This window comes from Pipra filicauda, unplaced genomic scaffold (genome assembly GCF_003945595.2).
Source record: "Pipra filicauda isolate LSUMZ 115617 unplaced genomic scaffold, ASM394559v2 scaffold66_size7647185_pilon, whole genome shotgun sequence".
In the NCBI taxonomy this organism is placed as follows: Eukaryota; Metazoa; Chordata; class Aves; order Passeriformes; family Pipridae; genus Pipra; species Pipra filicauda.
In genome coordinates this window covers 6,329,664-6,341,911 of record NW_024104831.1, presented here as the reverse complement: position 1 = coordinate 6,341,911, position 12,248 = coordinate 6,329,664, and the positions used below count along the sequence as shown (strand labels likewise).

General features: G+C 39.4%; 1 protein-coding gene across 4 annotated transcripts in view; it reads left to right on the top strand.

Moving 5' to 3' along the window:
• The window catches only part of DYNC1I1 (dynein cytoplasmic 1 intermediate chain 1), a 184,710-nt gene that overhangs the window by 160,465 nt on the left and 11,997 nt on the right, over window positions 1-12,248 (top strand). For all 4 annotated transcript variants that reach the window (XM_039388634.1, XM_027749172.2, XM_027749174.2 and 1 more), the window contains exon 16: window positions 6,014-6,139. In XM_039388634.1, coding sequence (XP_039244568.1) covers window positions 6,014-6,139 — 126 coding nt within the window. The remainder of the gene's footprint in view (window positions 1-6,013; window positions 6,140-12,248) is intronic.

The window sequence follows — 12,248 nt, the reverse complement described above, 5'->3', positions numbered from 1 at the left end:
CTCCCTCGCGCGCTCCCTCCCCTGCGGCGGGGCTGCTGCGCTCGATACCTGTCAGGGGCGGGAGGGCCGACTCCGGCACCCCCGGCAGAAAGCCAACACAATTAAATGCCGCGGTGCCGGCTCGGGGAGGAGGCTCCCTACCGCTCTGTTATTTTAAGGTGCACTTTTTAAACCGCGCCCGTTCTGCAGGTTTTTTTATCCCCTCCCCCCGTTTCTGGTGCTCGACGCTCCAAGCGCCAGGTTTGCGATGCCCGCCCTCGCCCAGGTGGTCACACCTTGGCAGGCCGGCCACAGGCTGCCAGCGGGGACCGAGGCGCCGGGCAGCCTTTCGCCAGGGCTCATGTTGCACTGGGAGATTTCATTTCTCTCCCTATTTATTATCCTCTGCTCCAAATTCTCTGGAGATTATAACTTGGAAGCCCCGTACTGGTGCCTCCATCGAGTCAGAAACCCAGTGTGTGCCCCTGCATCTCTCCTCGCCTCCCACCTTTGAGTCGCTAGGTACCCCACTTCAGTCTTTTAATGCACAGGGCATCTGTCTCTCATGTTATTTGGTACTTTATACCCTCACCTTTCTTTTCCTTAAACTTTGCTGTGGAACTTAAAGGCACAAGTGTAAGTGACAAATAACAAGTTTTCTTTCCATTGTTATTAACTAAATAGTGGGAGGAATTATTATTAACTAACTGGGGAGGAAACATCTCACCTTCGAATTCTGCGGATGAGAAAGGATTAATCAGAGTGCTTTTAGCAAAGATTGAGGCTGGTAAACACTGCATTTTTAAAAAAAAAATATTTTAAATGTGCCAAACACCCTTTTTTTCTCCTATTATTTCAGATTTTTAAAAATGCCAGGAACTACTTTATCTGTATTTGAGTTTCCCCCAAAAATGTTTTTGAGAAAACCTGTCACATCACCTGAAGTCAGTCTTAGATAGCCAGCAATCAGTATTCACGAGAAGTGAAGTATTTTTCCACACACAAAGTCTTGCATGGTTTTACTTAATGCAATGTAAAATTAAGAACAAACAGACAGTAAGAAAATAAAAGGTCACGTATTCGCTGACCAGTTTCTTTTTATGTCCAAAAAAGAGAAGACAAAAGAGCAAGCAACAGCATTTTTCTCCATACACTCTATTTTTTTTTTATTATTTTTTTAAGATTAGTTTGACCATTACTACGCCTTTCCTGTAAACATGCTATGCATTTCAGACAGAATAAAATACGGGTGCAGTTTATGGCTTCGAGTGAGTGGTGCTTGCCATAAATAAGCACAGACAGGTAAGAGGAACCAGCACCGGGCACTGCACTGTCAAGGGGAGCAGTGAGGCCTTTTGAAGTGCTCTGAGCAGGAAGCAGTGCAGCCTTTTTAATTAGAGCACATACAGCTGGAGGATATACAGGAGGAGTCTCCTCAGAATTTATTTTGGGAAGGGAGGGACATATCCTTCAGGTGTTCTCATTAATGCAGGCTTAAACACAGAGCATAAACCCCAGCATTTCGCGAAGAAAAAAAAATAACCCTTTCCCCCCAAATACCGGGGCTGAAATCCTGCTCTGCTTGAAATCAACTGATGTTTTGCCATTTCACCCAATGAGACCGTAACTTCTTTCCAAAAAATTAATATGGACCGCTTGATCCCATTCCCATCAATAGCAAGGCTGTACATAGCAAACTGCTGTGCATTTTCAGTGTGTTTACATATAAATACATAGGAACATCAGAAAAAAAAATTAATTTCAAGCTCGATCTTGCTTTTATTCTGCATGCAAGGCCACCCGTGATTTCACAAGTTATTTCCGTTCTGAGAGGTCAAAATCAACTCTCATGTGAGGATCAGAATGGAATTATTTCCGTGATATCTGAGCTTTGTATTTTTATGAAAACCGACTTTGGGTCTCTGGATGCAGAAATATCATTTGGTTTCCTTACTGAGCATGGATGAAACAAATTAAAAAATCTGTATAAATGATGAACTGGCAGATTCTGAATAGCTGTGACGTTTGGTTATGCAGGAGAAGCAGCAAAAGTACCTCTGAAAGACAGAACTGTAAACAGTTCTTCTGAACATTGTAACTGAAAGTGATTGTTGTTTGCTTTTACCCTCTATCTGATAGGTCATAATTAGTTAATAATTTTCAAGAAATCTGTAATTGATTACACCGTTTAAGTCTGCACAGCTATTTGCTAAGAAAAACTCCTTGTCAGCACTTTTGCCTTTGTAATAAGAGATCTTGAAACACCTATTTTTAAAATCATTATTACTTTTAGATGTCAGATATGTGATGTCAAAGTATTTGTGAAGACAGTAGAAAATGACAGGTCTATTACTGTGTTTAACTGCTAGCTATTGATAAAAATCTCTGCATTAGAACTAGATGTGATTGTTATTAATGAGTCCTGGTTTTGTTTAATATGGGGAATAAGCTGTATTATTCTTTAGGTGTTATTTTGAAAATCAGTTAAGAAGAAAACACCTGGGTTTAGTTACAGTATGCTACCTTGAAATTTTTTAACTGCAACAGTGTTTCCACTAGCGTTACTCCCCATATTTATTAAAAACATTTTTCCTGAGAGGTAGATATTTTCTGATCAAAATAACTAAGATCATTTGACTGTACCACGGGTTTAATCACTATAAATTCTCAAAATCCCAGTGCAAACTAGTAAGGCTATCTGTGTATTTCATATTGATCTCTGAATATCAGAAATTGTTTTTGTAATAGCAATGAAAATAGTCACGTTTTCTTTTATATCTGATAAATTAATGTAAAAAACCTTTAAAAGAAAAAAAACCCTTACCCACTGCGTCATTCTTTTGCAAACTGAATATTATTTTTATGGATCGGTATAGTGAGGTTTGCAAATAGTTTCAGGATAGCAAATGCCGATTTCTTACATTTGTGTCTGTATTTCTTTTTTGATCAAGACTGGAGAAGATCTCTAGGTGATTGAGGAGTCTGTCTATGAACTGATATGAAACTGACTTAGAAAGTTGCTTATTTCTTCTGTGTTATATCCCATTTAAATGTTTTTGGGGTTTTTTTTTGCATACCATACCTTAGCTTTGCAATTGTGAGGATGGTATCTATATCTAGAAACAGATAACAGATGTATTTGCAAGCAGGTTTTGACACTACATAAGCAGTAAAAATAACAATATAAAAGCTATACTCTTATCATGCAAGTTTTTTTGACTGCGTCTTTCTTAATCTGTTATCTGTTAAAATTTCATTTCAAAATTGTTAAAAATTTGACAAGCGAAAACTTCAGAGAATTTATATAGTATTTCAAATGTGATTTTTAAAAACATAATGCTACCATTATAAGTAAACTCTTATCTTGAAATCTAAAATAGGCATGTGTAATTTAACTTATCACTACTGAGAACAGATAAATCTATTTTAAGATACCATGGGTTTACTATATTTCTCTCTGTATCACTGGAGAAAAGGCTTTTTATTTAGATTTTTAAAGACTTTCATTACTGCTTTTTATTTGGTTAGACAGCTTTGCGGATTAGTAACAGGATTTTTCAAAATCATTGGGTTTTGAAAAAAATCATGGGTTGTGTCTTGTGTCTGTGGCACGCATGCTGCTTATTTTTATGTGGAACACTGAAAAAATGCTGTATTCACAAAAACAAAAAAAAAAAAACCCAACCAAACCAAAACCCAGCTTTAGAGTTATGTATTTCAATCTCCTGAAAGATTTTGTGAAAATTCAGTGTCTTAAATATACACTATATATTTGTACACGAAACAAATATCTTTGATTTACAGTTTTCTGAGAATTGTAGCTGCTTAGTGGCTTAGTCCTCTACAATGTGGCATTTAGTTTTTTGAAAAATTCTGTTTCCAAATGTTATGAAATTAATTTTGGCTGGAATTAAAATAGCCTTTTTTTTTTCCCCCTAGAAATCGGTGATCGCAGCAGCAAAACTTGCTAGTTTTCTACTGTGATTTTTATCATGGATCAATGACTCCCTGTCAGCTTAAGGCCATTGACTCTCACTTAGGTAACAGACTTGGGACGAGGAGTTAGTGCGTGCCAGTTTTTTTGGGTGATACTGCCTTGGACAGGACCTAGGCCTTGCACAATGGGGACATGAATCCGGTAGTTATTTGCATTTGAATGACTTCTTAAAGGGAGGAGGATGGTATCTGCTTTCTGATTGCTATCCAACATTATTTCTACATCATTTTGCAAACAAAACCCTCTTGCATTCCACATGTGGGGCTCAGGACAGTACCGTGAACCCCTTTGCAGAGGTGGAGCTTTAGCTTTGGTGAGTTCGTCCTGCTTGAGGTTCCAGTTGGTTTTGCAGCTGTATCAGGGTCGGTGAGGAGGAGCAGGGAGCCTCCAGGGGGAGAGGGTCAAGGGAAGCAACCCTGTTTCCCAGTCCTTGTCCAGCTGCTGGCGCGGCAGCACACACACTGCAGCTGTAACAAGAGTCTCAGCAAGTCTGCAAAGGTTGAGCTTCCTGCTGTCACTTCATTGTGTCTTGTGTGACACAATGAAGGCACTAGAGCTGAGGAGAAGGTGACTGGCATGGAAGCTGTACAATGTTTACTGAAAAATTATTTTTCTCCTGGATTGTTGGACCTATCTCACAAGGACAATATAAAGCTACAGCCACAGAACAAAGATGAAGTTAGCAAAATACTGGTTTTGTTAATCTTGCCAGTTTGTCAATGTTCAGACTAGGCTTTAATAAATACGACCTTGAAGTTGCTCTCTTTCTTTCTGCTGCATTGTGCTGACAGTGAGAATGGAAGGAGTACCTGTCACTCCTCCCAAGTAGCCTGGACTCTGATTCCTGCCCAGCTACCTCTTTTTGCCTGGACTGCTCTCCAATTCTGTGCCCATTTATAGATTCCAGGGCATTCCTTTGTCCTCATCTCTCTGTGTGACCAAGACATTTTCCCAGCACATGGATCTGGTGGAGGAGCTGCTTTTGCAGCTATCCTCTCCCATTTGCCCTGACCTAAAAAGCACTGAAACTAAACAGCCTTGTTTGGAAGACTGTTATGCCAAGCTACAGGCTCCTTGCTCAGGCAGGTTCTTCTTTTAAAGGCAGCTGGGTGGAGCATCAGCAGGCTTGCAGGTTACCGTCACTTGTCTTATGAGGTGACCTAAATCAACTGAGTGATCCACCTATCTGGGACAAACACCCACAGAGTTCCTTCCTTCTGCAGCATCTTTTGATGCCCTCATTCCAGCATAGATTACAAATACTTCTCCTATGATCATGTTCGCTGCTTTATTCATCCCACACATTAACCAGAATCTTTATGTATTCTTGTGGATCACCTGTTAAGTTGGTTGACTTGGGGCAGGGAGGGGGGTTTGGAAATTAGACAGCATCCAAGTGTATTTAAAGCATAAGTAATCTCCTGGGGATGTAAAAGAGAATTGTGGGAATATATTGTAGGAGTTCCTAAATGTCAGCTCAGCTGTTCTCACTTCTGCTGTGTCCTCACTCTAAAGTGATTAGCTCAGGACTTTTCTGACATAAATACTTAAGTTTCTGCCTCTGCATCTAGCTGCAGAGGTGAGTATGGATTCAAAAGATGTGTCAGCATGAATACAGGGATGTGTCTGCTGACCGTCAGGTTATCCAGCCTGAGTCAGAGTCCAGAAGCCAGGGCAGGACTAAAGCTAAGTCCTACCCTCAGCTGGTTCTTGGTCATCTTAGTGACTTTGAGAAAAAAAGCAGATGCAGTTTTGCATGTTTCCAGGATTAAGGGGTAAAAAACCCTTTCATTTACAGCCCTTTCTCACGGAAAAGTCTTGCCTGCTCTTGCAATCTCTTAGTCTTTCCTCTTTTTAGCACATGTGATCAAAGAAATAACGAACCCTTTTTTTTTCTCCCCCTACTGAGGGTTGTGTGTTTCTTCCAGCAATGCCAAGGGACTTTGGCTCACCCAACTAAGCAGGACATTCAAAACTGACCCTGGGTTTGTAGGCAGTGTGATTTTATTGTCCTTCCTGTTCCTATTGTTTCAACAGGTTCCCACAGCCAGCGTCACCATAGAAGGAGCCTCTGCCCTCAACCGTGTCCGCTGGGCCCAGGCTGGGAAGGAGGTAGCAGTTGGTGATTCAGAAGGCCACATATGGATCTATGATGTTGGAGAGGTATTATTGTTTTGGGGGGTTTCGTGGGTTTGGTTTGGCTTTTTGTTTGTTTGTTTGGGTTTGGTTTGGTTTGTTTGTTAAATTCATCCTGGGGATTGAAACATCCAAGTTTGAGAAAGAATAAGCCAGATTTCTTTCAGTGGAGTCCCCACTGAATTTGGGTTGCCAACGTGTGTTAGTCATAAAGTTACCTTGTAAAAGAGTTAACTCATTAAAATCTCATGAGAGAAGTCTCTTTTGAAAGTTTTCACTGTTTTTAAAACTGTTCTTTTAATGGTTCTATGGGTACAGTTGGACAAACTTAAAAGAATATAAAGAGAAAAATCGAGGTGGAAAAAGAGACTGTGCTGTTCTGAAGTTAGTCCTGAAGGATTCACCTTTCCAGTAGCTCTTATTTTATGACTGGCTTAATGCTGTACATTTTTCTCAGCATGACAGGTACAGAATGCATCTGTTCTTTTGATACTGCATGATGCTTCATATGTCTCAATATGTGCAAAAGTACTAACAGGAGGAAATGAGAGGTGTCATTGTGGAGGATGGTAGGTGCATGCGTGATAAAAGAGTATGCAGGTGCTGAGAATAGCAGGATGCATGTTCTATGTCTAAGGCTGCTCTCAATTCACTCTGCTACATCTTATAACAAATACCTAAACTGCAGTGTGTTTGGCAGTGATGAATCTACCTCTTTGTTGATGAATGCTGTATAAAGTGTTCCACTGGCATTACAATCCCTTGGAACAGTTAAGAGTGAATCTCTGAGCAATCAGCTTTTATGTAGAGAATTTGTTTTCCATCATTATCTGTGATAGGATACTGAGATATCCATCTCTACACAGTAGGGAAACATTATAGAATGCATACAGAATTATCTGTAACTCTTATAAAGTGATTTTATGGCCCATAGCAAAATTGCTTGTGTGTGACTCATATTTTTGGATTGCATTCACTTGTGCAGGAGTTGCCCTTCCTCACAAATGTTTGCTGAGACTTCTTGCCATATTGTTAGCATAATCTCTAAATTGTCTAAGGTTACTGTGCTCAGATTTCCACTGTGATGCTGGCAAGTCAGGCTGGTTTTATTTATTTTTCATTTTTACATGATTGTTCTGAAAAGGTGTTTTTTCTGTCTTTCAAGTGATACGACAGGCTATGGAAATGTCTTTGATGACAGCACAGAGTGATCTTTTCTGGGAGATGGGCTGTAGAAATGTCTCTTTTTCATATCATATACCAAATCATTCATAGGATTGTTTACTCCTGCAAACTCACTCAGGAGAAAATAGATTTAGTGTTCTATACAGAAGTAGTAATATTTTAAGGTTTTGGCCTTTCCTCTATGTAATCAGACGTCAGCTTGCAAAATGAGTCACAGCGATACACCCGGATAAAAAAAGACAGGCTTCTATTACTTGAAGAAGAAAAGAGAGTCATTCAACAGTATTGATTTGTGTGAGTCCAGTTCAGTGGTACATAAAGGGCTTTGCTTCACGGATGTTGCATGTCCTGCCCATGCAGAGCCTCAGTATCTCCAGCTCAGCTCTGTATGCAGTTATGTAAACCGATGGATGTCCATCCCCATGGCTGCTGACAGACCATTGTAAACCCTCCTCCTCTCCTGTAAGGAATGAAGGAGCTCATTAATTTTTTGCCTAGTTCATTCTGGCAGTATCAGTCTCTGCCGTAATTCCTGTATCAAATTCAGAAGAGGTGATCTGGACTGCAACAACTTCAGATGCTACTGGGGCTGCTGTATTGTAGTGCCTTTTTCTGATTTGGAAAAGAAGGGTGTTCATATATTCTCCAGCCCAGCTTTTCTCACTATAAAGCCTCAAGTGAGATGCAGAAATGCTTTGCAGCTCAAGAGTCTGGAACTGAGGGGGCATGTACAGTGAATAACAGCCTCTTTGGTCATTAACCCTGTATGCCAGTCCATAAAGAGCTCTTTGATGAGTGAATCCATGCTTAGCTGTCCTCAGGCATGACACATGGGGGACTCATAGCATGCACATGCACTTTTGGAAGTGTCTGGCAGAAAAATGGCAGCCTCTAAGGCTCTGCTTTACTTCAGTGTGCAGTCACCAGCCAGTTCCTTGTCTCAGCTGGCATCCTCCTTTGACTGTCCTTTTTGTATGGGTTTGATTTTGGGATGTGGCGGGATTGGTCTGACAGTTTAAAAGGGGCAGCCCTTCCCCTGCCAGCCACCTCTACCCATATTCCTCGCTGCCCAGTTTTTGTGTAGGCAGCAGTGCTTGTTAGCACTCATGTTGTGTGGTGGGAGGCAGATCAGTAGGGAAGTATTTAATTGTTTGGTTTGTTTTCTTTGGAGTATTTTTCTTCATGAACTGACTCAGTGTAGGAATAGATGAGTGAGCATGTGGCTGGGGTCGAGGGGCTGGGAGCTGGACTGTACAGCACCTGGCAGGACCTAACTTTCGTATTTGACCCAGAAGTGTTGCAAATCCTGACACTAAGCTGTGACAGTTGACCTTTCAGCAATCGCTCTTCCCATCTCCTACAACATCAGCTTCTGAAAAGGCCTCATCACTGGAAGAACTCATCCCTGCCTGACTGATAACTCAGTAGCATCCACTTGTTTGAAGGTGCATCTCTCTGATTTGGGAAGATGGGTGTGATTACTTGCATTAGAAAGTCAGCAGGCCACTTTACAAAGACCCTAAATACACTCGCCAAAACCATTCATGCTCCACTTATACTGCACCCTTTTTAAAACCTTTCTTTTCTTGTGACTGTTCCAAATACCATGTTAGATTAGCTGTAAATGCATAAAACATTGCTTCCATTAGAAAAAAATGTGATTATATTTGTATTTTAATAAAGCACAGTGTCTTTGAATTTCACATGACCAGATAAACAGTTTTTCTTACCTGTTTAAACAGACAGCATTGACTCCATTAATTTTGATTAAAACGGAAAACATCAGGTTATCAAATCATTAAGGAAAAGAAATAACTGGTAGGAATTTTTACTTTGGTAGATTCATCATGGTTTTAAGGAACTATCCTAGAGAGCAGTAAAGTTTACTGCTGCTATTAACCCATACGGTGTAAAGAGAAAACATATGACTGAAGTGAAAAACATAGGACATGAGGGCTAACCTTGCGTCCTTTGTGAAGGCAAGGAGCGTGAGATCTGGGATGCTTTTGCTTGTGTAAGAATTTAGGGTTTGGCCCTTGTTGATATGTTATCCAGTCATGGTTTTTATGACACAGGAAATGTCAGAAACATAAAGAACATGTCAGGGTCCATGACCAGGGAGTTAAAAATAATGGTGACATTTTCAGTTAGGCTATACAATGTTATCTCCTTAGAGTATGTAGTTTTAGTTGTTTGATTTCAGCATCGCATCTGAAAATAACTGAACACATTTATTTTCACAGTGAGGGGTCTATTTTCTCCTCTATGTGTGTGCTTTATGCCCATTAGCATTAATGGGAGTTACACACACACTTCCAGGGGAGAGGAGACTTAAATAGTCCATATAGATGTGCTCTCGTGGATCAGTAAGCACTGACTTAAAGAATGTAAATTATAAAATGAAATAAAAACCAAAACACACAAAAATCTGATTGTTTCAATGTGATAGGATAGGATCTTAAACCTGTATAACTTAACCAGAATATATAACCAGTCATTGTAAGTACATTTTACTCTCGGTAAGATCTAAATATTAAAACTTTTGCTGGCCTAGTAGCTGTGATATTATTATTCTGATAGTTTGTATAATATATTTTAGCTTCTATGGGCAGCAGAAGCTAAAATATGTTATACAGTTTGTATAATATTTTAGCTTATTTACTGGGCAGCAAGATTTCTGTATGGTAGATGTTGATTTTAACAGAACATGGACCACTGACTTTAGATTTATTCACATGTCCAGATGATTGATAGTTAGACCTAACTGCATGTCTGTTTTGTAGATATATTTTCTAGAAAGCTTGCTCCCATTGTGCACGCTTCAGTGATGTTACACAGTGGATGCTGTCATAAATATTCTCTAACAACCATGTTTGTTGCTTACCTGGCTTATTGAGAATGCTCTTTGCACCTTTGGTCGTGAAAGAAGCAGCTTCTCATCTGCCTTCCATTATTTCTCTTTTCTTTTTTTTCCCCATTTATCTCTTCCAGGTCACATTCTGCTTGCACTGTGAGTATATAGATAGAAACTGTAAATCAACAACTTATTATTTGATTGTAATGAAATACAAAGTAAGTAACTCTGCACAGGACTGCAGAGTTTGAAACTGTAATCATGAGTAGCTTAATGCAGTACATTATTTTGTTAAACTAGTTACAGGACAACCTGTTGCATCTGTTTGGCAGCCTTTCAGAGCATTGGTTCTAGTCATCCTTTTCAAAGGTAGCTATTGTGACAGGTGGAACTGGAGAAAAGTGAGGACAGTAAGAAAACGTCCTTTTCTAGACTCTCCAGGAAGGCTGGCTCTGCCAAAGAAAGCAGTTACCTGGGATTCTTGGTTCACTTATTCCCTCTGTCATCATTTCCTTACAGTGAAATCTGAATCATACGGGTGCTTATGTGATTTTGGTAGGTTTCAGAGCTACTATCGACTTGAGCCTTTTTAGTGCTGCTATGTTAGGTTGTTTGTGTACTTCCCTATTTGCTCCTTGATAGGTGTTAATCCTGTATCTCATTTTCGAGTATATGACCAGTGAGGGAGGAGCTGAAAACTGCCTGAAGTATGTGGATGAAGTGGTATAGTAAGGAATATCCCGCTGGTGCCTATAAAATAATTTCCTTTGATTTCAGCAACCTTTAACAGCTGCCCTGAGATTTTTTGGGTTCTAGACAGAAATAAGTGTATATTTGTGACCAACTCTCACATTTCAGCATGGCTCTTGAGTCACTTTTTCTGTCTAGAGTGGGAAGGATTTGTACTTTGTACTTCTGTCTTGTGATCCCTGTGTTTCACTATAGATGTCATATGGAAAACATATTCAGCATCTCTTTCATGCAGTTAAAAACTGCTGTATGCCTGGAGAGAGAAATATGAAGCTAGGTTTTGTGTCGTAGTCATCCAGGTAGATTTTCCAGTAGGTTTGCTTTTGCCATCATAAAGCTTCTGTAGAGCATATATTGAGTTGGGAAATGTTTTTGCCACAAAAGCAAAGTTGAGACTCACCATAAAATGTTTTATTTTAAAATCTCTGTTGAGTTGCAAGTATTTTTGGAACACAGATAAATGGCTCACGCACGTATTGTGAAGGCAAATTTGAGCAATAATAAAGGGTTGTGCTTACAACCAAGTTTTATTCAAAAGTGTTCAAAGATTAAGTAAGACATGGTAGTAAGACATGCACAATCCAGGCATAAAGGATAATTAAATGGATTGTGTGGCACTGCATGAATTTCACCATTGATATTTTGCTAGGGAGGTTGGAATGCTGGCCTCAGAGGATTTTAAAAGCATATTTTAACATGGCAGAATCTCTTACGAGTTTTTGGAAAATGTAAAGAGCTAAGGTTTTGATTTGCTTCCCTTCTACCCCCAGTTTTATAATATTCAGTCTTGAAACATTTTAAAACTGGAAGCATTTAGAGATGACCAAAAAAAAAAAATACTAGGAACTTCAGCTTTTTACTTGAATAATATCTGAACTATTGAGAAGAACAAGCTCCTCATCCCTCATCATTTGAATTTTGACTGATATAGTCAGTATTCACAAAGGGATTTTTGAAGTAGGTTAAAAAAGAACTCCCTAATGAAAAAAATGCACTAGTTTGAAATCAGTCAATTTAATTACTGTGTTTTATGAAGGCCATTACCCGTTGCTGATTACTAGGGTGATAAAATCTTTAAGCTTTGGTAGCCTCCATAGGGGGTGAGCCGATCTAAGTAGAGCAAAGTCCAGTCATTATCACCCTAAATACTTGTGTTTCTCATTACAATATTCATTACTTTAGGTTACTGTGAACGCTTTGAGGTCTTTTTGTAAGCACTGGTTTATTCTGTTGTAGAAAAACAATGTTGTTATGTTGGTAAGTTAAAACCAAGCATTTATATACTTTTAGAGTTTAAAATGGAACTTGGCTATATCCATACATAAAAATGTATAGATTTATACTCGT